This window comes from Camarhynchus parvulus, chromosome Z (genome assembly GCF_901933205.1).
Source record: "Camarhynchus parvulus chromosome Z, STF_HiC, whole genome shotgun sequence".
NCBI lineage: Eukaryota > Metazoa > Chordata > Aves > Passeriformes > Thraupidae > Camarhynchus > Camarhynchus parvulus.
In genome coordinates, this window is record NC_044601.1 from 16,707,900 (window position 1) to 16,732,209 (window position 24,310).

Sequence of the window (24,310 nt, forward strand, 5' to 3'; positions counted from 1 at the left end):
TTCTATGATTCAATGATTCTGTACCTACAGAAGGACTACTTCACATTTGTATTCAAGATCTAAGGTTTTAACAGTGGTAGACCTTGGGGAGAGCTGTTTTCACCTGTCTCAGTGATGGGAATATGGCATTTTTGCATAAGCTGTTCTGTGAAGCCAGTACGCAGTGACTACTCATTTCTCCCATTTTCTTCATACCTAAATTATATCCCTCTTAGTGAGTCTTCTGTCATGTCATCTCTTTTTTTTTTTGTGCTTGCAGTGAACCTAGAATCTGCTTGAGCAGGAAACAGATCAGTAAAAACATCTGAATGTATTTTCTATCTCTCTGAGCAAGAGAAAAATTTGGAATACAGAAATCTTTGTTTGAATTTTTCCAGAAAAGAAAACAGAAGCATGATGATATTTTAGGTATTTTATCGTGGCTGGCACAGTGCAGAGCAGTACTTGCTAAAATATTCAGGTCCTGGAAACAGTGAAACATGATGAAATCTATCTTTCTTTCATAAAGTATGCTTAAATGAAGCATATGCCTTTTCCCAGAAGTGTTGAAACAGACTATTACATCAAAGCCTCTAGGGAGAGAGAGTGGAACCACTGCTTTCCCTGATGACTTGTTCTTGCTGGGACACTCCACAGAATGGTCACAGGAAAGCTGCTCTCAGCACTGGTTGTTTTTAACAGCTTGAATGCGGCTGGTGGCCTCAGTGGAACGGTGTGGCAGAACTGCATTTTCATTTCCCAAATAAGTCTACTTTTGTCTGCTCTTTTAAAAATGGAAGAATGCTGCTGATCACACAAATGTTGTGTTAGACATGGCAATTCCCAGGTCATGGTTCCCACTGAGTCCTGCCCATGGCGGGAGTGGGGGTGGGGCTTCCTATATACATGTCTTGAAAAGTGCTGCTGAGAGCCCTGCTGAGTCTGAGTAAAACTGTGCTTAATTATACATGGATCATTAAGTGCATTGGCTGCATCTTACTTCTAATACATACCTGTTAATCCCTTTAACTCTAATTGAACAGTAAATGCACATACACAAAGGGAAATTCTGCATGTGTTCCTGTTGGTTAAACTGAGGGTGACTATCGCAGTGACACTGTGCGCTGTTGTAGCTTTTCATTAAATTCATAGGTCTTCATGATGAAAACACCACTTGAAACCATACAACAATGGATTGATAATATTTAATCAATTGCTTTCTACTGTGTACTTGTGAAGGAAAAAATGAAATAAAAAAGCCAATTTTCTGTTTTGTTCAGAGAAGGAAAAGATATATGCTGAGCTATTCTACTCCATTTCACATCACCTCAGTGCAACAGCTGAATGTGCTGTGTTATTTCAATCAGGAAACCTGTACCCAAAGATCAAGCCTGTGAAAAATAAGAATGTTAATCTCTGATCTTTGAACAGCTTGTTTTGATTGTATGTTTACACTCATTTCTCTTTTCACTGGATATGTGCCTCATCTCTGCTTTCTAACAGTGTCTGGTCAAGCACAGCAGTATGAATGAGCCAGAGAAGCATTGATGTTTTTGTATGGAAGCAATTTCATTTTGTCCACAACTTGGAGCTGTCTCCTGATTGTTATGGGCTCTGTCCTTCAGTCATGTTGACATGCTAGATTATGGAGTTTCTTTCTGTCCTTTGATGGAGTGTTGCCTTTTGTTTGGGATTTCATTTCTCTTATGACTATAAATCTAAGGAAACAAAATAACTGACAGGAACACTATTCCTAGCATTACAGAACAGTATTCATGCTTATATGCTGAAAGCCATTTTGGTTTTTTGCCAACAGATTTACATTTTATTTTTCCTCTCTATATAAAAATTGGCTTTATGCCTCTGTTTCCCTGCCTCCCCCATTTAAGATAGTCCCCAGAAAGAGGCAAAACTTACAGTTTGACAGTAACTTGTCCCATTACCATTCACTTACAGAATTGTTAAATACATCAGACTGTTTATTGTGCTGGTGTCTATTAAAATAGCCATGTATGTGTATAACACATCCACAATTATATCCATTAAACTATGTCCCATGTCACCTCTTATAATAATTGGTTCGTGTCAGTTTTGGTATGAACTCATTCAGTAGCAGGGGAACTGATTGTTCATATCCTATAGAGAAGAACAAATTATTTTTATGGAAATAACAGTCCTAACAGGAAAATTTTGACAATGTAAATACAGAAGAGAAATAATAACAATATTCTGAGCAGCAGAGAGGTATGTAATTTGTGTATATTCTCCTGAATGTGTACATAGCTAGAAAACATCTGAAACTCCTCATTTTACTTAAGGAGACTTTACTCAAGTAGAGCTGCAAAATGTGACTAAATATTTACTCAGTCAAACTATGATAAATTAAACACATATCCAAGGACAGAAAGAAATGAATTGTGCCATGAACAACAGTCCAGCTATTGATGAATGTGCTTCTCTTGCAGGTTTGTCTCCTCACTGTGCAAAATTTCCAGCTGCTCCTGCACCTCCTGGGAGCCTCTGTCTTTGCAAATGCATGGGCATGCCATGGCTAGTCTGGAATAAAGAGATCTTTGGTCAGCCACGATGTGTGAGCAGCTGCCTATCACAGTATCTAATGCTTGAGGGCTGTCCTCCTTCCGAAAGCTGGGATGTATTCATGTCTCTGCCCTCTGCCTAGCTTTGAGTCTTCCCCAGTCTTGTAGGACCTTTGCATTTTAAACTTCCATCCCTTTAATGTGATGAGAGTTGTGTATGTAAAGGTTAAATTAAAGCTCATTTGTCATTTTTTCTAGAGTGTGAGGAGGAGAGAATTCAGCACAAAACAGAAAAGCAGACAAAAAATATACCTTATAAGATGTTTCACTTGAGGTATTAGGCTTCATTCTCTCTGGAGAACTGTGTGAAGAGCTGCTCCTCAAATACTGCTTTCTGAGCCAGTGAAGACAAAAGAAATATGTCTGTTCAAAGTGTGCATGGAAATTGTTTATGCAGGTTTGTAAATCGTGAGCTCTTCATAGAATTTGTGTCCTTTGTAGCTTACTTCACTCCTACTGGACAATGTATTGTGAAAGGTAAATACAAATTGGTCTGACTGGGCAAAATCACCAACAGAGAATTTCAGAAATGATACATCAAGATCTCTAACAAGGAAGTTGGAGTACTTTACTAAGTTAAAAATGGTAAGAGAAAAAATATTGAAATGCAGTTCTTTGGAGTGCATGTGCTGCAATCTGTATTACCAGAAGTAAATGCCATGGCCTGCCAACACATTTCCTCTTCCTCTGGCTGAGCTAGTAGATAGTTCAGACAGAATAGGAAGAGGTACTTTTTTTATTCACGACCAATGGCACTTTAATAAAATAGAGGAAAAATGTCTGCAGTCTTTAATAAGCAATATATCAACCAAGTACTGTCAGCCTGTGTAGAGAGTTTCACAGTATGATTTATTATGTTAATTACAGTCATGTGGGCCTCATGCTCTTAAGTCTGAAACTGCTCACATTCTCAGCTTGATTTAAGAATATGCTTTGGCCGAGACTTAAAGTGCAGCTTATTATGATTAATGTAATAAAATATTTATTACATTCTCCTTTTCTTTGTTTCTCTGCTTGCTGCCCCAGTTAGATTGACTCATTTTGAAACACTGATATAAATTAGATTTCAGATGATGAGGATTCTCATCTGGTTTTAATCTCTCTCTTTGGTGTTACGTTTTTTTTCATATCCTTTGTTCTTACTCTCTCTTCTCTCCCCCTCATCTTTGTTCCTCTCCCATATTTCCCAGTTCTGCTTCTCAGTTGCTGTCTAGAGTGAACCAAAAGCAGGCAAATTTCATAGCCCTGGCTCATTCGTTCCAGACTTCTTGCATTGTTTCTCAGCTATACTTATTAAAGGTTTTTCTTAAATGTGATGACATTAAAACTGGTGCTACACTGTAGCTGAGAACATGCTAAGCCTCTGGTGAAATGAGGTGGCATGTTTTGCATGTTTTGCATTAAAATTCTTCTTAGAGAAAACTGAACTGAAAGGGCCCTGTTTCTCATTCTTCTTCCACAGGGCTCTCAGCTGCAGAGAGGCACAAAATTCCAGTGTGCCAAATATTCCAAAGTGCTATATAAATTTAAACCTGCGATTTTGTGCAATAAATTTCTGGCTAAGCAATCACTTCTTCTGAGATCTGCTTGTACATCTATAAATTTGGCTTTTTCTGTAGGAGCATGGAAAGATGGAAGACTTAACAAAAATGTAAACTCTTGGTTTTGTTATGCTGGAAATGGATCTTTTGCCATGAGAACGGTATAATTTTCAAACTATAAACTTAATTTAATAAAGGAAGTGTGTCTCAGATCTTTACAGTTTTACTCTCCTCATTTTTGTTTTTTTCTTCTTTTCTTTCCTCTTTTCAGGTTTTGAATCACGTCACTGTATACATATAAATATTATTCAGTTCCACCTTCTATACAGATAATGACTTAGTCCATTTGATTTCTACATAAGCAGATGCTTAAGCATAGGGACACCAATCCAGAACACACTTAAAATATGCTTTATGGAATTGGAAACTTACTTGGGAGAAAAACTGATACTCTGTTGAGTGTATGTATGCAACACTTTCCAGAGTCATGCTGAGCCAGGTCCTCTTGGAAAATGAGTGCATCTCTTCTGCTGTGCATCACCCAACTTCCAGTTCTCAGGGTAGTGTAGAGCATTACCATCATTCCTTTAATTGCTTCTGCCACAAAGCATTAAGTAACCAATGTACTTTGAATAGGCAACTTTTCTTTATGTTGCTGAGACATCCTGGGTAAAAAAAAAAAAGTTAAAAATCTGTTTTCCAGAGTTAAATATTTAATCTGAAGAAAATAATTATCAAAAAGTGTCTATTTTTAAACTGAAACCAGTACCTGGAGTTTTCTAATGGTGTTAGCCATTAACTATTGGGAATTATTAGAATATTATATGGCTGAATACAAAGATACATGCTCAACATACAGCTGACAGTAGCTTCACATTATAGGTAATGTTTTTCCACTTACCTATTCCATCAGCATTTCACCAAACAACCTGATTTGTTAAATCTGAGCTCTGAAAGAGTAGAAGTTACATCTTAGAGCTGAATATGGTTGAAGGAAGTTTAGTCAGTTATTTTGAAAGGAATGGAGTTTCACATTTTTTAAAAAGTTTTCTAATGGTTTTGGGTTTGTAGTATTGAAGATTCTAAGTGTGACTTTTATATCCTCCACCTCTATGAAGGGTTGAGTCCCTAAATGTCAATTATATAAAGGTCCAAATAGTTTATTTTTATATACCTCCTGTAAAGATAGTAGCTAAGGAAATAAGAGTGGGATGAGGCGTGGCAGGTAGACCTAGACATGGTTGCAGGGTTAGTTACAGGCCAGGTGACTGACTTGGAATGGGCCAGATAAAATAGCAGATTCCCCTCCAGCTGCCAGCTGAGTATATTTTGCCTGTACATCACCTAAGTACCAGATATATAGGTTTCTCAAAATATTTTCTGTTTCTGCTATTCTCCATGTTGTGTCCAAGCTGTAGCATCCTACTCTGCATTGTTGCAGTGTTGGGCAAGCCTGGGAGAGCTGGAATTGGTATACTTCTTCCTGTCAAGTGGAGGTTGAATATGAGTAGATATCCCAGGATGCACAGGAAATACATCCCACTTTGCATTGTAGCAGTTCATGCCAGTGCATCTCAGAACAGCTTCAAAAGGAGATAGGAAACTATATGGCCTCATACTACAGAAATGCCACTGAAATTGTTCAGTGGAAGAAGGGAAATGCAAGGTAAAACTGGAATGCAGCACTTCTCTTTTCCACTACCATGATGAAAACAAAACCAGACAGATGAGGTGGAGTGATAGGAACATAGTTGAATAGATGAAGTGAACCAATAGGAACACTTTTTATTTAGAAAATGCATTTTTAGAACCTTTGTCCTGGAATGGCTCAGATGTCACATGCATCAAGTGGAGAAGGAAGGTATCCTTGTAAAAATTGGGGTTCCAACAGTGCTGCTGTTTTGCACTGTTCGTTAGCAATTGCTCTATCTACTGCAAAAAAACCCTCAAAAAACTGGTGAGATGGTCAGTCATAGGAGAACATAACTTCTTAATCCCTTGTCATAGCCACAGGTTTTCTGACATCTAAGGATTGTGTGGAAGTCCCGTTAATATCGATCTGTATTTTGTTGTTGCTTTTGCCAGCAGTTAAACTGTGTCTCAAATCTTTTGGCGCTTTTGTGAGAAAGTAGTGAAAGAGAGCACAAACTGGAAATCAGCTTTAGTGTCTGAGTGAGCATTCATTGTCAGGCCATTCTGTACTTTGCAAAAAATGTACAGGTGACTAAAGCCTATTTTAGTGACTTTACTTCATGGAGATACCTATGAATAAATATTCCCATACTCATTTGTTTGCAGTCCATGTCCTTTTTCCTTTGATATAATCTAAAGCTTTATAATTTTAGAATCATAAAACATTTTGCAGATAATTTCATTGGAGCAGGTTCACTGAAGAGAAGTATAATTTTTTTTTGCCAAAAACGTAGTGTCTTTCATAAGTGGATATTAATTAATTCTCTAATATGACAGATTTTACATGCCAATGAAAGCCTTTTCTGAAAATGTTAAAATAGAGTTTAACATTTTAAATGTTAAAATAGAGTTTAACTTAATATAGTGACAACAGGGAACTTTAACTGTTAAACAGAATTTATTAGCAACATCAGAGCGGTAGGGCAGACATTCAAGAAAAAATACAGAAGCAGTTTCTTCTACTTAATCTCAGGATGTTCCTGCAAATGTTTAGAAGCACTTCTGCTGTGGACACCTTCTGCTCTTACCCTCACCCTCATTTTTGGCAGCAAGACATGAGAATGGTATTCACTGGTTTATTCTGGTGATATGGTGAAAATCAGCTGTCAGCTTTCTAAGTTTGGCATGCAGAACAAGTACTAATATTCTGGGATGCTGTGGTATGACGGTGGCATTCAGCTGGTTCTGACAGGGCGGCAGTAGCACGGCTTCCAGGGGGACACATTTGTCAGAGGCTGATGCAGCTGTTCCCTATTGTGACTTGACCATAACTGCCTCGTACAACAGCATCACCTCTGCTCACTGAGACTGTAGATTTGAGAGTGTTGTTTGCCTATAGATACCTTCTTGAAATAGGAGGGGACTGGAGAAAATGGTGGGAGCAGGCTGTGGTTTAGTTGAGCCGTTTTAATGGACTGCGTATTGCCACAGCCCAAAGGCTGGATATCACTACTTTTCAGTAACTGCAAAACTGCAAAATAGAGGGGCAAGAGGCAACCTGCAAGGTGCTGGGGAGAGGAGAGAGGGTGCTTTGCTCCAGAATAGAGATATGTGGTGCTTTGTGTGTGGTTAACTATGCTTTTTCTCTTGAATGAAAGCATATTGGTGGAAGCAGGCCTGCTGCAGAGGCATTTTCCTAGGCAGGACAAAAATTTGGCAGAGAAGACTCAGTTGGTGATGTGATTACCACCAAGAAAACCCACCTTACTTTTAATATACATCTGTGAGATCTCACTGCTTACCATATGCAGAGTTTAAGATTTTTGCAATAATAACTCAGGTTTGTGACTCCCACTGATGTGCAAATGCTCTCTGAACATGAACAATCTGTATCTGTCTGTCATGAAAGCAAGTGCCTTTCCTCCTGCCGTATGTAATTACAGAGGTTATGTCCTTTCCAGAGAGTCCAAGTGTGTGTATGTGTGTGAGCTTAAATTAAAACAAGCCTGGGTTTGATAACTCTGTTGATAATACTAGGTCTTGGCTGTGTTAAGATCAGATTATGAAAAGATCAGAAAACAGCTGTTCCTCTGTGGGAGAGATCATCTGATGGTTGTGGGCTAGCCTGAGACATCTGCTCCCACTAGGTTTTCTGTTTAATCTCTGCCTGGTCACTTTATCTCTTTCACTTCATTTGAACTAGAACATCCTAAGTACTCATCACCTTTTCAAACTTATAGTTGGGAGTTTACCCTGGACCCCCCAGTAAGGTGGGTTTTACTGTCTTTTTCTGCCACATTCTGGTTTTCTTGGAAATGAAACAGTGGTGTGGGGATATGATAAGAAACACAAGACCTATAACCAAGTCCTTTGTGCAGTGATGCAGCTGAGGGGGCAGGACCTCAGGAAATGTATCTCCACTATTTTTTATGCTTCTGCTTGTGATCTGTAAAACAGGGATGACAGTACTACTGGTTCCAAAGACTGCATTATGACAAGGAAAAGACAGTAAGGGTAGCTTGGCTTCATAGATCAATGATGACAGTAATTTTTGGTTGATTGGTTCTGACCAACCAGCTGAGAGAAAATAGATTGTAACACAAGGGTATTTGTATTCCTCAAGCCTAACAACAGAGACATACAGAAGAGTATAAGAAAGGTGGAAGCATATATAACACCTCCCCATTCTTCTATCCCTCATCAGTTTGCAGCTTGGAGATGTTCTGATATAGAGGTGTTTTCTAGGAGGACTCAGCGACTTTTTTTTCTGTGCTTTTACCCAGTTTTGGAACCCATGAATACTGAAGACTTGATGATACACTGAGTAGTTCAAGTTCAATAGGCTTCTGATTGCAGTAGTCAAGGACCCACCAGTGTTTCCAGTAGTTTCTACCAGCTCCACAGAACGTTAAAATGTGCTTTGTTCTCTATTCAGCAAGATCAGTAAAGGGAGACAAAGCAAACATCTGGGAACTGTTACATGGGAAACTCCCCACATTCATGCCATGCTACATGATACACCACCAGTATTTGAGTGATCTTGTAGGAAGAGAATAATCTATTACTACTACTTCAGCCTGGATTCACAGCCATAATAGAGGTAGCTCTCCTGATGTGGCTGCAGGAAAACCTGACCAATTCTTTTTTTAATGTTTCCCACCTGCCATGTGAAGTAGCACCCAACAAACCAGTGCAGGAATGCAGTGTTTCTGGGGTACTGTTTTTGTAATGTAAGCTGGGGGAATCTTTAATTCAGCATGGGTTTTATAAGTGTTCACTGCAGATAAGGCAATTTCCTTTGCAGATTAAGGAAAGATGCTGTAACATAAATGACTGACTGGGTGTCACTACTGTGTTGTGACAGGCTATCCTCTAAGAAGAAGTGATTGATGACATTTATAAAACTGAGCCATTATATGTGCTGTTTATATTGAAATAGAACTTAGGATGTGGGCTGTCAGTCAAAGCAATGATTACTTACACAGTTCTATAACAAGTGGTGGTGGGTGCAGTTAACAAAATACCAGCGTAAATGTTTGTTTTGGAGCTTTGAACAGGGCTGTCTCTTTTTTTCAGCCTGCATCTAGCCACACTAAAAGGATCTATTATGTACGCTGCCTAGAGCATGAGACTTCACTGCAGGCTTTGAAGAGCTCTTTAATACTGACATCAGTATTAAAATGAGTTTCTGAATCAGGCAGGTGACCTTTCTTGCTCCCCTGGAGCACAGTTCAAGCAAACCTCAGTCCTTTGTAGCAGCATTTTCTCCTGCCTGCAGAAGCCCCCAAAGGCCTCAGCTGCAGATGCCCACTTTTCTGTGCTTTGAGAAACCCCTCTCAGAGGGTGAGTGGTGTGGATGCAGGATGTCTCTCTCTGAAGACACAGGGCCTGATCATGAGGGTTATAAGCTCAGTCCTGCTTCTGTCCTGCTGGGAAGTCCTGGGGCAAGTCATTCCTCGTGCCTCTCTCTGCAAATGTGGTATGGAGGTGATGGGGTGAACTTTCCTGAGAGGCACTCTGTAGATTGGTGGAAGAAGAAGCTGCCCAGCTCTGCGCCAGTGTTTCTGCACCACATGGAACACTGCAGGTGGGGTGGGGAAGGGAAGACTGCCTTCCTTTCCCTGCTGCCCTCTCCGCTGCTAATAGGCTTGCAGGGAAGAGGGGAGCAAGTGTCTAAACACTGGTGCAAAGCCACGGGTGTGCTACACAGCCTGACATAAGCTTGACCTGATTGGCAGAGTGGCAATGGGAACTTTACCTGGTCTCATATCATATTGTGTGTGTGTATCTCGGGTGGGAGACATCTGGTGAGGGTTGCTATGGCACTGCTAAAAGGATGGCAGAATGTATGGGTTTTTCGATGAGACCAAATAGAAAAGAGCTTGGGGTTTTTTCCTTTCTTCTGCGTATTAAGTGGAAGAGAGACAAAAGTGTTCCACATACACATATTCCAGGAAATATTTAAATAATTGAATTTTTCCTTTTTTGCATTTGTTTTTAATTTTCTAAAACCATTAAGATTTATCACATTTGGAATGACAGTTCCACCTGTGTTTGAGCTCCATTCTTGTTCAAACAGATAGTTTGCACATGCCAAGAAAAGAGTCCTTAAAAACACCCATAGCTTATAAAGCTTTTCCTTTTTATGCTTCTCTTGTGATCAGCCAGAAAATCAGCTGTCAGTAACAGCTATCATAGTGGTAGCATCTGAATATTGTGTTTTGATATGGTGTTGATTGTAAGAATCTATGAGGATCGCCTGTTAAATATAAAATTGTTTCTAGAATTTGATTTTTCTGCAAAATGAAAAGACAATTGTGTTTGTTCTGTCAAGATACAGTTTGATGACATAGAGAGGCTGTGTAATCATGGTTTTTTTCCATGTTTTCTGATGTGAACATATTGACTATATTTTCTTTATTCTTGTACATTTGTAAATTGCACATTGTTCTATAGTAATTTTACCCGTCATTTCTCTTGGATGTGCTGCCTTATTTTGTACTGTACATTCTGGCTATATTTATTTCACTCTTTTAAAATGTATCTGATTAAAGATAAATATTACCATCATAAATATGATGGTTTAGCTCTTTTTTTTCCCTAGGGAAAAAACATGTAACCAGTACAACCTCTGGTTTCACAAATGAAACAATTCAAAGTGGGCTTATTCCTGAGTCTGGGCCTTGCACACAACATTGAGATCCACAGAAAATCCTTCCACTTTGCCTTAGTTGTAAAAAGCCTATTGCCTTTAATCTCAGTGCTTTTCATTAATCTCCATGCACAAAACTGTGCCCCAGTGTCATGAGGAGCTCACTTAGTTTTGTATCATATAGTATGCCGTTTGTTAAACTGAAGTTGGCTTTTCAGTCATGTGACAGGTATGTAAAGATGTTTACCAGTGCTCTTTGTGAACTTGATTTTGAATTCTTACCTTTTTGAGGAAATTTGTTTTAGGACAAAGTGCATCACATAAACTCACTGCTTCTACTTTCTCTTTTCTGTCCCATTCTTCCTCTTCCAGACCAGGATGAGAGAGCAGCAGAGCTCAGCAGGGAGCAGAATGAGAAGACCATTCGCAGCACACAGACTGCTCTCCGCAATTTCCGAGAATTCCTCATTTCCAAGTACCCCTCTGAGACCCGTGAGATCTATGTCATCCCCTGCAAAGAGCTTGATGCCTATCTTGCATCCTTCTTTGTGGACGCTAGACAAAAGGATGGGTCTGAATATGAGCCAAACAGTCTGGCCAACTATCAGTGTGGACTGGAGCGGTATCTCAAAGAGCACAGGTATGGATACAGTATTACAAGGGATAAGGAGTTCAAGAGGTCCCAGGAAGCTCTAAAGCAAAAGCAGATAGAGCTGAGGTGTAAAGGCAAAGGAAACAAGCCACACAAATCCATGAAGCTTACCTTTGCTGATGAGCTTATCCTGCGCAAAAGAGGCTTATTGAGCAGGTACAATCCTGAAGGGCTTCTGAACCTAGTGTGGCTGAACAACACTAAGGCATTTGGACACTGCACGGGTTTCCATGGGTCCACCCTCAAGTGGGGAGACATCCGACTGCGGGTGACAGAGACTGGGTTGGAGTACCTGGAGTGGATGGGGCCAGACAACGGGGATGTGAGTACCAAGAGCAAGAGAGGCGGGACGGACTCGCGGGTGTACGCCACCCAGCACTCCCCACAGACCTGCCCCGTGCAGGACTACAAGGAGTATGCCCAGAGGCGCCCTCCGGCCATGCGCTACGAGGATGCGCCTTTTTACCTGTCCATCAAACCCGTTGTCAACTTGGCTGCACTTCACTGGTACAACTGCCAAGCCCTGGGGAAAAATAAGCTTGCCAAGATGGTGAAGACAATGTGTGAGAAAGGGAACATCCCTGGCCGCAAGACCAACTTCAGTGTCTACCAGAGCTGCAGCACCCTCTCAGAAGCTCAGAGCAACCAGCTGGTGCTGATCTGCAATAACTTGAGCCAGCAGGCTGCCCAGTCCATGGCAAGCCACTCTAATACTGGCAACTTCATAGTGTCAGCATCCTATGACTCATCATCTGACACCGCCTGAAAGAACATCGAAACTTTTTTCTTTTCCTTTTTGTTTCAAGCATTGAATTTGTGCTCAATAATACACATCAGCTGTGATTGTACACTATTCCCCCTCTCAGCCCTCTCTCCAGTGTTAATTCACTTTATAAAAATATATAAACGTATAATATATTTTTCTTTCTACAAATAAGTCAACAGAAATAGTTTAGTATTACTAACAGTATTTATAGTGTTAATGCAAAAATGGAAGGTACTTATGGGTTATAATACAAATGCAGATTTTAAAAGGATAGAAATGGTTCTCAGGCAACACAAGATAGACTGAAAATACCATTTTTAACATGCACACATTAATGAGTGTAAATCTCCAGGGAGGCTTACGCAGCAATTCTGTTCTAAAGCATTTTTTCAACTTAGTATTGTAACATGACCTCCCACAGTGGAGGAGACAAACTTAACATTGGCTGCTGCTTCTTACCTGCTAGCTTATTCTTGATCAGCAAGACCAAGAAATAAGAAATGCGTCAATGTAAGTTCACAAAACCATTTACAGCATTTTTGTCTGTTTTTATTATGTTTCCTGAGGCTCATTTACACTACAAAAATCCTGAAGTCAGCTAAATGCCATTTTTAACTTTTGGTATGTTGATTTTCTGGGATCAAAATGTTGCTGGTGTTTAGGCTAAAAAGTATTGTTTTCAACAATATGCAAAAGTATAATGGCAAAACCATTGTCATACATAATTTCACCTCTTTAAGTATAGGTTGTTAGTATTTTATCAATGTGTGTATGTAATGTAAAATCTGTTGACATAGAGCACTCTTTCAGTATTCTGGGAAAATGAACAGTACAGAAAAATCTGCAGTCTTATCCCAGCTGTACAGAAGAATGACGTCAACTATGTCTTAAGCCATCATTTGAAATCCACAAAACAATAGAGAGTGTAATTTCTACAGATATTTTTAAAGAAATTCTACAGAGAGGTAAAAAGCTGGATAGTTTTAAGTGCTGGAATACCAATTTAACTTAGCTACACATCATCTGTTTCCATTGCAGACAATGGAAAATGTGCATGTGAATCTGAAGGCAGAATTTGGACCTTAAAGCCTTGAAATAACAAGTTCTACTGTTCTACTTTGTAATGTAGTTTTTCTACTACAAGTATGGGAAAAACAGTAACAAATTCACTATTTCAGTGAACAGTCATAAGTCTTGACACTTAAAATTAGGAACAGTACTTTTCAAGTAAATAAACTTAGTTTAAGTTCCACAAGGATGTGCGAGGGCTGTGGTGAGGCTTTAGAAAAGTCAGCTGGGGTAATTGAGTTCCTCCTGAAGTCAATGAAAGACAGCCTTGGCTGACTTCTGCTGGGTATTGGACCAAACAGCCTTTGGAGAGGCTTTCTTGTTCTGCAGTTTTTAATTGTTGTGTTTCTTTATGCTTGTTTGTCTGTATTTCTTCACATTCCTGCATATCCTTCAAATTCTTTAGATCTGCAACTGTGCAATGACTTTAATCATCACTAATTCCAAAGAAGAGGTGAAAGAAAGGTAGCAAATAGAAATAGAAGTAACCCACCTAGCACTTATAGACTTTTTTTCTGTGTTCCTAGGATGAAAGGTTCCTGTGTGAGAGAGGGGTGGCAGAGTGTCTGCACCTCACCTAAGCCTTACTGAAGGTATGTTTTGGGGATGAAATAGGTAGCAGATGTGACACTGAAAAGCCTAAGGGCAGAGATTTCTACTATAATAAATATCTGTCCTTCCAGGAAGCTTTATGCAGGTGACACAACCTGGCTGTGATCTCTTTTTCTTTCCACATGTAGCAAGGCTGGTAAAAGGTCTGGTTTCCTGTGTCTGACACTCCATGGTAGTGTAGCCACCAGTTCTACAGTCTTCCATTTACTATCTGCTGTCTCTCAGGGTAGGCAGTGGAGTGGTGGGCACAATCAGTTGTTCATATTATAAAGCCCTCCTTTTGTAACTTGTCTTTGGGACTTGAGGCCAAATTATGACTCTACTGAAGTGATTGCAAGCTGTGTCTGTGACTTTCAGTGCCATGGCATATCTGACTTGTTGGTGAAGGAGACAGAAGCACAGAGAGATTTCAGGTGAAGGCAGAAAGACAGCTGCCCAGTTTCTAGATGAGGCCAGATATCTGATTGCTGTTTGTACTGCCTTGCCTTTTCACAGCAGTGCTTTTAGTATGATACAGTGAAAAATAGTTTTGCAAGACCACTGTTGCTCTGGGATTTCTTTACTGTTTTCCACTGAGGACCCGCGCAGCGGTGCTTAGTATGTGCTGGAGCATGAGCATTCCGTGCCAAGGACCTCTCTCAAAGTGCCCACTGAGAGCTCAGCCATGAAGCCGACCTCGGGAAGTCTGGTTTCTCTTTCTCCCCACTGTACTCATCTCAGCACTTCCCAGTGACAGCTATTGCAGTATCTGACATAGTTCCGTACATTTCCTTTCCTGTTTTGCAGTGAGGGGATGGGTATCAGCTGGCCTTTGTGGGGCAGCAGATCTCTGTTTCCCGCCTCTCCTCCCCTGTCCAGCCCACCCCTTTGCCTGAAGGAGGCCAGTCACTGGCAGTACATGTGCTGTGCTGCAAGCAGCACTTTGAAGTGTTGCTTCACATCAGTGCTGTAATTCAGCCTCAACACACATCTCAGAAGAAAGAAGACTGGCACTCCTGGGTTTTGAACTGAGAGGTCAAAAGAAGCATTTCCCATGACTTTTTGGCTCTACATGCTGCCTAAATTGTTGATTTAGGCAGTATTAGGATGGTTTGTGCTGATGTCCAGCAGCAGTGAGGCAGCATCTCTGGTGCCCTTGACTTAATGGGGCACATGAGCAACCTTTGCTTGTCTGGTTACGGGATAAGCATTGGCGTGTGTATGCATATTGTGATAGCCTCAATATTATCACGAGGGAGGCCAGGGCCCAACTGGAATTAAATCTGGCCTAGGACATTAAGGACAACAAGAAGGATGTCTGCAAATACATCAATAACAAAAGGAAAAGGAAGGATAATATGGGCCTGTTACTAAATGAAGGAGGGACCCTGGTAACAGAGGACGTAGAGAAGGCAGAATTACTGAACGCTACCTTTGCAATGGTCTTCACTGGCAACACCAGCCCTCAGGGATCTCTGACCCAGGAGATCAGGATAAAGGAATGGTGGAAGGGAGACTTTCCCTTGGTCAAGGAGGGAAAGGTGTTGGAGAACACCTAGACATTCACAAGTCCATGAACCCTGACGGGATGCATCCACAAGTGCTTAGAGACTTGGTGGACACCGTACCTGAGGCTGCTCATGATCACCTTTGAAAGGTCATGGAGAGGTGCCTGCAGATCAAAGAAAGCAAATGTTACCCCAGTGTTCAAAAGGAAAAAAAGGGAGCCCAGGAAATTACTGGCCAATTAGCCATACCCCAATCCCTGGAAAGGTGAGGAAGTGCCTCATTCTGGAGACCACTTCTGTCCACGGGAGAAGTTGATCAGGATAGTCAGCACTAAAAGTAAATCATGCTTGACCAACCTGATTTGCCTTTCACAACTAAACAACTGTGTGGATGGATGAAGGGAGAGCAGCAATCTTGTCTACCTCAACTTCAGTGAGGCTTTCGACATTGTCTCTCATAGGCAAACTCAGGAAGAGTAGACTGAATGGGAGGACAGAGAGGTGGATTGAGAGCTGGCTGAACAACAGATCCCAGAGTCATAATCAGTGGCACAAGCTCTAGTTGGAGGCTTGTTCCTAATTGTGTCTCCCAAGGTCCATAGTGGGCCCAGTCTTGTTTAATTTACTCATCAATGACTTGGATGAAGAGCAGAGGCCTCCTCAGCAATTTCACTGACAGCACAAAGCTGGGAGCAGTGGCCGATAGCCCAGAGGGCTGTGCAGCCCTTCAGAAGGACCTCAGCAGCCTGGAGAGATGGGCACAGAGGAACCTTCTGAAAGTCAACCAAGGCAAGTGCAGGGTCCTGCAGCTGGGGAGGAGCAACCCCAGGCACCAGCACAGCCTGGGGGTGACCTGCTGGGAAGCAGCTCTGTGGAGAAGGAGCTGGGGGTCCTGTGGACAACAAGCTCTCCATGAGCCAGCAGTGCCCTGGTGGCCAAGAAGGCCGGTGACATCCTGGGCTGCATCATGAAGAGCAGCGCCAGCAGGCTGAGGCAGGTGACCCTGCCTCTCTACTCAGCCTTGGTGAGGCCTCACCTGGTATGCTTTGTCCAGCTCTGGGCTCACCAGTACAAGAAAGGCATGGAACTCCTCCAGCAGGTCCAGTGAAAGCCAACAAAGATGATTAAGGCACTGGGACATCTCTCTAATCACACACAGGAACAGATTGCCCAGAGAAGACTCACCCTCACTGGAGATACGCAAGAATTATATGGAAACAATCCTGTGCTGTGTGCTTTAGGATGACCCTGCTTGAACAGGGAGCTTGAAACAGATGACACACTGTGGTTCCTTCCAACCTTATCTATACTCTGATTCTGTGATTATAGGAATAGTTTTGTTCTGCTTTGTGATTATCTGTAGTAACTCCAGCAGTGATGATGGCAGATTGCCCAGTAAATTCTGGTGGGGCAGCCCCACACAGACTACTTGTTGAAGAAGTTTATGGACAGAATAGGAATATGGACAGAATATGATACCCATGTAATACAGTACAAAAAAAAACTTACTAGTTTTGAAGGGCATTTAATATAACCTATTATTCAGTCTTATTTGTGGACAGTTAAAGGAATTGAGTGACCGCAGTTTGTGTAATTGCCATTTGTTTTTAGGCTGTGAAAGGTTATTAACTGTCTGGGAGAGAGACTTTGGGTTTAAGCGACTCTCATGGTTTTGTCTAATACTGGTAGGAGAGTACATGTAGATCTCGTTATTTTAGGTGAGAGAGGACAACTCAGTTATTTGCAGTTTTGACTGAGGGTATCACACCTGCTTTGGCAGCAAGTTGCAAGCTCATAGCAATGGTGGGCACCTTCCCTGGTGCTAAGATACAGCAGTGTGGCCATGGGCTAGTGCTGCCAAGTCTTACCATCCTATCCCTCTGGCTAAACAAAGAACTGTGGTCTCCAGCCTTGGCTTTTGTTACTGAGCACCTCTTACCATGAACTCAAGGGCAGCTGGCAAAGCACTGTCCTGCTCCTGTCCAGCACAGGCTGTATGATGGTGATTGGGTGCAGTGGCTGCAGTGAGGCACTGCAGGTGGATGGCTGCACTCCTGACTACATCATACTCCGATGTAAAAGCTGAGCTTTTGCTCCGTAGTGAGGCTGTGATTTCCTTAAGATGAGGATAGCTGGCTCCAAAATGGGGCTTGCTTTTCTCCTTTCTTTTTCCTTCTTTTTCCTTCATTTTTTTAAGCACTCACATTACGTCAACTTGATGTTAGACCTTGTGGTGAGTGATTTCAACTCAGCTCCCCAGCAGAAAAGACAGCAAAAAAAAGGGGGAAGTCGGATAATTTTCTGCCAATGTACTGACCTGAATCTGCTAAAAAATTGAGGTGCAGACCCCATCGGGGAGACAGAGGATGGTGTTCGTCTACCAGCATCACAGAGTCGTTAGCCTGGCTGAGCTACTGCATCCCATTAGAAACATATCAAAAGGATAATGCAGATTCAGACCCTTCTGGATCATTTGTAGATATATTAGATGCCTTCAGAATTATCTACTGGCTTTTGGGAGATTTGCTCAGTGCTACCAAGAGCAAAATTTGGCCTTGAATTTAAGAGGCTGAGTGCCAAAGCACAGGCCTACACAGTGCAAAGGGGTCTGCACTAATGTTAGTGCTGACTTTCCCACGTGGCCTTCTCAGGACACCACAATAAGAGTCAAACATGGGGATTATATGTGGATGTCGCTGGACTAATCTGGATGCAGCTGTGCACAATACATCCATTTGGATCTGTCCACATGATTGCACATGTAGATGGGCAGAGCTGTGGACACTTTGGATGGTGTAAGCTCTGGTTTTTCAGTCATCCATGCATGTATTTATGATATTGTGGTTTTGCACAATGTTACGTCTTCATGCAGTTTGTTGAAACTGAAGTCTGTGATGCCTGGGTGTCACAAACTGCCTGTTGTATTTTCAAAAATGTATTTATGCAACAAAATGTATTTTTAAGTGCAGGAGAATGAAATACTGTCATGAACTACATTGTAAACTAAATTCCAAGGGATATCTAAAATAACACCATATACCTTGTTCACTTGCATAATGCAATAATTCTATGGTAGCAGCGTCAGGGCTACAGACATAGAGGATAATCTAACAATGGAATCTGTGTCCCTGTTGCACGTTCTCCTTTATGAAGAGTATCAACAGTTTCAAGCTCTTTTTAGAAGTTGCTATGGACTGATACTCAGTCTCTACAATATTTTTACCCTCTTAGAAAGCTGTGTAGAGAGTGACACACAAGCAATGTTGTACTGTTAAGTGTTCATGTCTTAGATGTTTGTGACCAAATCTTGTTCTGCTGTTTGCGCAAGTGATGTGGGGTGGTAAGATGGGGATCAGAAAGAGCAGGTGCTGTGTCACTCTGAGCCCAGGCTGCCCTAAGGACCGAGACAGCCTTAAAGGAAAGTGAGATTCCTGTTGCACTAGGTTTCTTCCTGTTCAGCGCATATTTTACCCTTTCTTGTCATCATGTCTGTGTATATCCCATAAGTGAATTGACTGACCTGACTAGCACATGTGGTGCCTGGGCTGATCATTCCATCTAGCAGTCAGCTGCAAATGATTGTGATTGACTGATCTTCCCCAACCCCAACAGCTCCACTCCTCTCACCTTTCTGATCCTCAAATATTCCTCCTTCCTGGTGTCTGCACCGTGGGGCAGGGGGACCGCTTTGTGCAGGGCTGCTCTTGGCTGGGAGCTCTGCCCATCAAGTGACCTTGTGCTTTGGGGATAACGTGCTCAGGGCGGCCCACCTTGCATGGGATATGTGGGATTATGGGATACTGTGTGGGAGCACTCTGGAGGCTCGCATCTCGCATGCTGGAAGCACTCTCCTTCCCTCATCTGCTTTTTGTGAGAGGCTTTCAAGTCATGAAATGACTTGACATGGGATTAAATTTACTCCTGTGTGGAGGACCAGGCCCATGTCTGTGTGCTGTGTAGTCCTCCACTGACATAATGGACTGGCAAATAGCACTGAGATGACTGGTCCTCAACATTATGCAACTTTTGGGCTCCCTCTGTCATGGAGAGGAGTTCAGCTCATGGTGCAAACAACAGGACATTGGGACACATCCAGCTCCCCGAACTTCCAGAGGCAGCATGAACGTGTGTTAAAAAAGAGAACCTGCAGGATGCCGATTTGTCATTTTATTTGCCTGAAATGAACCAGTTCATCCCTGTGGGTTAGTGCAGAGAAGGACTTCTCACTATGAAACATGGCAGGAAATGGGTCTACTCTTTAATGAGGGTTCTTTGCTAAATGTCACCCTGGAGAGATAGCTACTTTGCTCTCCTTGTTCTTAAGGGGCAGGATGTATTTTCTCTTATTTCTCTGCTTTCCTGCTTGTGCTGAATGTGCACTCAGTGCTGAGGAACAGTGGAGAGAGGAGACCATCCATTATGAAGTATGGCTGTATTCCTAGCCAGAAACTTGGCACTGCACTTTCATGGTGATGGTCCCCATGTGCTGAGCTATGTCTTGGTGGTTGTGGACACCGTAAGAGCTGGTGTCTTCCAGCTGTCTGTTTGCTCTGTGCAGAGCCAACATGAAGGTTGCAGCACGATTCTCCAAAAACAGAGAGCCCAAGGGCAGCTTTTCAAGGACATGCCTGTCAGCTGGGCATCTGCAAGCCAAGAAGGGAGAAGGCCTTAAGCACAATTAAATGATGATGCTCTCCAAAGTACAGCATGCGAAAAACACATGAGGCTGTGCTTGATCTCTTCAAGGGTTTTGGAAGGCTAAGGGCCCCCAGGGACATCAGTGCTCCATCTCTTTCACAGGAGTGTAACCACAGCCAGTGGAGGAGTGGCCCTTCCGAGGACACATCCACATTCTCTGAGCCCCGATGAGTTGCATGGTTGCACTGCTTCCAGCTGCACTCCTGCAAACCAGGTTCCAACCTGTTCCTCCCCACTGCACTGTGGCTGATGCCTGCAAAGCCCTGCTGCCATTGTTGTCCAGCACCTTGACTCTTCCTGGAAGCAGCAGAGGCATTTACAGTGGCAAAATCCTGCAAAGCTGTGAAGCCCCAGAGCCCAGAGACACCTCTGAGTTTGCTGAAAAGTTTGACGCTGTCTTCTCAAGTGGAACATATTTGAAGCAGTGGTGATATCTAAAGCTTTAATTCCTAAACTGATGTGGGAAAATATGAGTTTGCCACAAAATTTTCTTGTTACGTGAACAGATGGATTTCTGACTCGAGAAATTAATTTATTTCTTCTGTATTCTCACTCAATTGGTTAATGGTAGTGCATTTGGTAAAGCATACTAAACTCCATTTATTTTATTATACCAATACCACTAAATGAGTTGTTTGTGCATTAAAAAATGGACTTAACTGTTTCAAAGATACTAGGATGCTTTTGGCTAATCTTTTGTTCTTATGCTTAGTATTCATTAGACAGCATTTATCACTATCTGAAAAACAGTACCATTTCAGATTTCAATCTCATCTTTTGTAATTAAAAGATGTTTGTGTCACAGCATTTAAGGCACTGGTAAAGTAGGTGCTATCTTTGAAATTCAGTGGGGTAGTTTCAGTTGGAATGAGAAGAGATGTTAAGTTCTTTTAAACAAAGCTGTAGGAATTGATTAGTGAGTTCTTTTTGGTTACTACTGTTTGATACAGTCTCTTAGTGTCAAGAAAATAACATAACAGTCAAGTGAAAGAAAAATCATCAAGAAAATGCGAAATGTTTAGGGAAAAAATAGAAGACTAAATGCTTTAAAATAATTAATTAATTTAACAGATACTATCTTTGCCACTTCAGCTGGTTTTCTTTTTGCTTTTTTTCTTTTATTTTTATGAACAAATAAAACTCTTTGACATTTCTCATGCCTAGAATTTGATCTGTTTGCTGAAAGTTGTAATCTTACTGAGTTGTGATCTGCTCTTGTTATGATTATAGCATGTTCTCAGCTGGCCTAGATCATGTGTAGCTTTATAGTCTGCTCCATATTGCTCCTGCTGGGATTCCTCTCTCTCTTCTACTATCACACATTTAATTCACTTCCTATATGTAAATTTCCAGCCTGAAAGCAAAGCGATGCAGGACACATTGCCTGACTATCTTCAGTGGTGGATATAGAAATCAAGGATCAATACTAAATGGCTTCAAATTGATTTTTAGTAACTTTTGTGTATGGAGACAAATATCCTAGTGTCTCTAAGGCGAAAGGTGCACTGAACACTGACTGCAATGTCATTCACTTTGTGAAGGCCTTTGTTTTCTGCCTGGTGCCTATGATGCAAATCTTGGAAGCTTTGCCTTCTTCAGGAGCTTTCTCTGTCAGCAGCTTAAAAGACTGAGTTCCTCTGCACAAGGCTGGGGCCATGGATGTGAAATGCAGGTGCAGAAGTATCCGAGGCATTCAGAGATGTGCAGACAAAATGTGAAATGAAATGTCTTAATGAAATCTGAAAGCTGTCAGGGGAGGAGATGGTGCAAATCTGATTTTGCACCTATTTATGGCAGTACCTGCAAGCTGGGTGGTGCTGCTGCCAGAGAGAATTTGGTGCCACTTCAGCAGAGTGCTGTGAGAAGTGTGTGCCCTTGCCTCTGCTTCCACCAAGCTCGGGCTGTTCCTGCACTTTCCCCCCCAAGCACATGACTAGCCCCACTGGAAATGAGTCTGAGGTGTGCAGGAGGGGACATCACTTGGCCATAGATGTGTGTCAATGCTTGTTTTTGTCCATGTGACACATCCATCTCAGGGTTCATCTCGAGACCCGTCCCAGCAGAAAAACTACTCAATACTGGAAGAAAAGAAGTGACAGAATATCCAAGTGCAGTGAAAAGCAGTGGAAAGGCAGTGGAAAAGCGTGGCAAACACAATGGAAGTTTTTGTCCTTTTTTCTAAAGGCGGCAAGCGTAATCCTTATCCTTTAATATCCTACTTCGTTTTACACCAGAATTAGAAAATCTTTTCCATTTGTATCAATTATCTGCAGGCTTTAACTCTGCTTTTGAAAAGCATTTTGCTATGACAACCCTTAGTCTCATGGTGAGCAGTGCTAGGAGGAACAGCTAACGCAAGGATTTTGTCTTCCCCTGCATGCAATCTTTCTAATCTTTTAATGTGAATGTATTTTTTGCCATTTTGTAAATTGACAAGATTAGCACAGTTTCTTCCAAAACAGCAGTTGACAAACATATTTTGCTTAAGTATAACTAAATTTCCACCTAACTGAATTCTCCATAGTGACCAATTCATTCTTAGAGTTAAAGCTCTAAACGTTAACACTCACTGACTGACTTTAACAACTATTTTTAAGAACAGTTTGTAAAACTGTTTGTAGGTATAAAAAAACCTTTTGTTTATGAAAAATATTACACTGTCTTGAATAATAATAATAATAATAATAATAATAATAATAACTCTATGCATTGTGTAATTCAGTGATGTTGCTCTTGGAATTTTGCATGTCTTCTAGATGTTCTGACATTTGTATGTTTATGTGGTACTTGTAAAAATCCTAACCATTGCTACTATAATCACCACCATTTTAGGTAAGTGAAAATTGTACTATGAAGCTGTGCCAGGATTTTTGTGTGTCATACTAAAACTGCATTCTGCTGATCATTTCTTGGTTTATGCCAGTATTTAGTGCCTTCTGTAGAAGGAATCAATATGTTGTGGTAGATGGGATGTACCAAATTTCTAATATCTTGTCTGCACAGCTTATCTGTCACTTACCAGCTTGAAGCTTAAAAAAGAAGTAAAAGGAAAAAAAAAATTAACTCTCCATCTTTCTTTCAAGTGTCTTCTCATTGATTTTAATTTGGAAAACCTTTAATAGAGCTGAAAGGAAGCCATGTTCTCCTGCCACACCTCCTACAGCAGCAGTCTGCCAACTGTGAGGGGTATGAGGGAATGTGTAACACCATTGGTAATGGATCTAATGAATAGCCAGACCTGCTCAAGTAATTTTGGAGCATGCTAAAACACCATTTAATTAAAGCAGTCTTCTGATTACCATAAGAAACTGTTTGCTCTCATAGCAGTTGTGAGCTGGCTCTTGTAAACAAGTGTCAGCTTGGTCAAGTGGTGGATTCCAGTCTCTGCTCTGCCTCTACGGAAGCCGCACATTGCTGCCAAATGAGACTTGGATGAAAGTCAAGCCCAAGATTTTTGGTCTTTCTTTCCAACTGCTCACATGGCAGACAAGCCCTGTTTATCAAAATTCTGACATTGCATTTTCAGTTCCTCTTCTACCCTCTGCCTAAAATCTGGCAGTATTGTAAATGCACACAAGCATATGCATTTGTTTTGATCTTTGTAAGATTCTGACAGGCTGAAATTGTATCATACTGTACTCATACAATGAACAGGCAAGAGGGAAATGTGAGATACCTCTGGTGGATTTCCCAGCCACCAGGCACGGTTCACTGGACCTAGACTGGTCTTTCAGATATTATTTCAATCTCTGTTGAGGCATGAAGGCTGTCTTGAAAAGATTTTTCAAATCAAAATAACAAGTCATGAGAAAAACTGCATGACTGGGAAAAATAAGAATACATTGAGTTCATCCTTAGAAGTATTGGTCTGAAGTCATCTCTGTCTCCAAGCAGGAAAATTGACAGCCCTTGTGATGTAAAACACTTCCAAAAGTTAACATTTATGCCAGATTTTTCAATGTCGTTGTTCCTTTTAGTGATACCCAGGACATTTACAAAAGGCAATATTAAAAGAAGCATACAGAATACACTGAAAATTATCTGGTGTAGTAGGTTGCAAGCTGGTCCCCCAAAATCTGATGAATTCAAAACTCTAGCTGGAGATTAAAACCTTTCACAAGTGATA

At 41.4% G+C, this 24,310-nt stretch overlaps 1 protein-coding gene across 3 annotated transcripts in view; it reads left to right on the forward strand.

Moving 5' to 3' along the window:
* Window positions 1-24,310, forward strand: part of KIAA1958 (KIAA1958 ortholog) — a 74,455-nt gene that overhangs the window by 38,501 nt on the left and 11,644 nt on the right. For 2 of the 3 annotated variants that reach the window (XM_030968401.1, XM_030968402.1), the window contains exon 3: window positions 11,274-14,093. In XM_030968401.1, the coding sequence (XP_030824261.1) occupies window positions 11,274-12,319 (1,046 nt within the window). In that variant the 3' untranslated portion in view covers window positions 12,320-14,093. Of the gene's footprint in view, window positions 1-11,273; window positions 14,094-24,310 lie in introns of those variants that run through there. The other variant, XR_004061490.1, reaches the window with a different exon arrangement.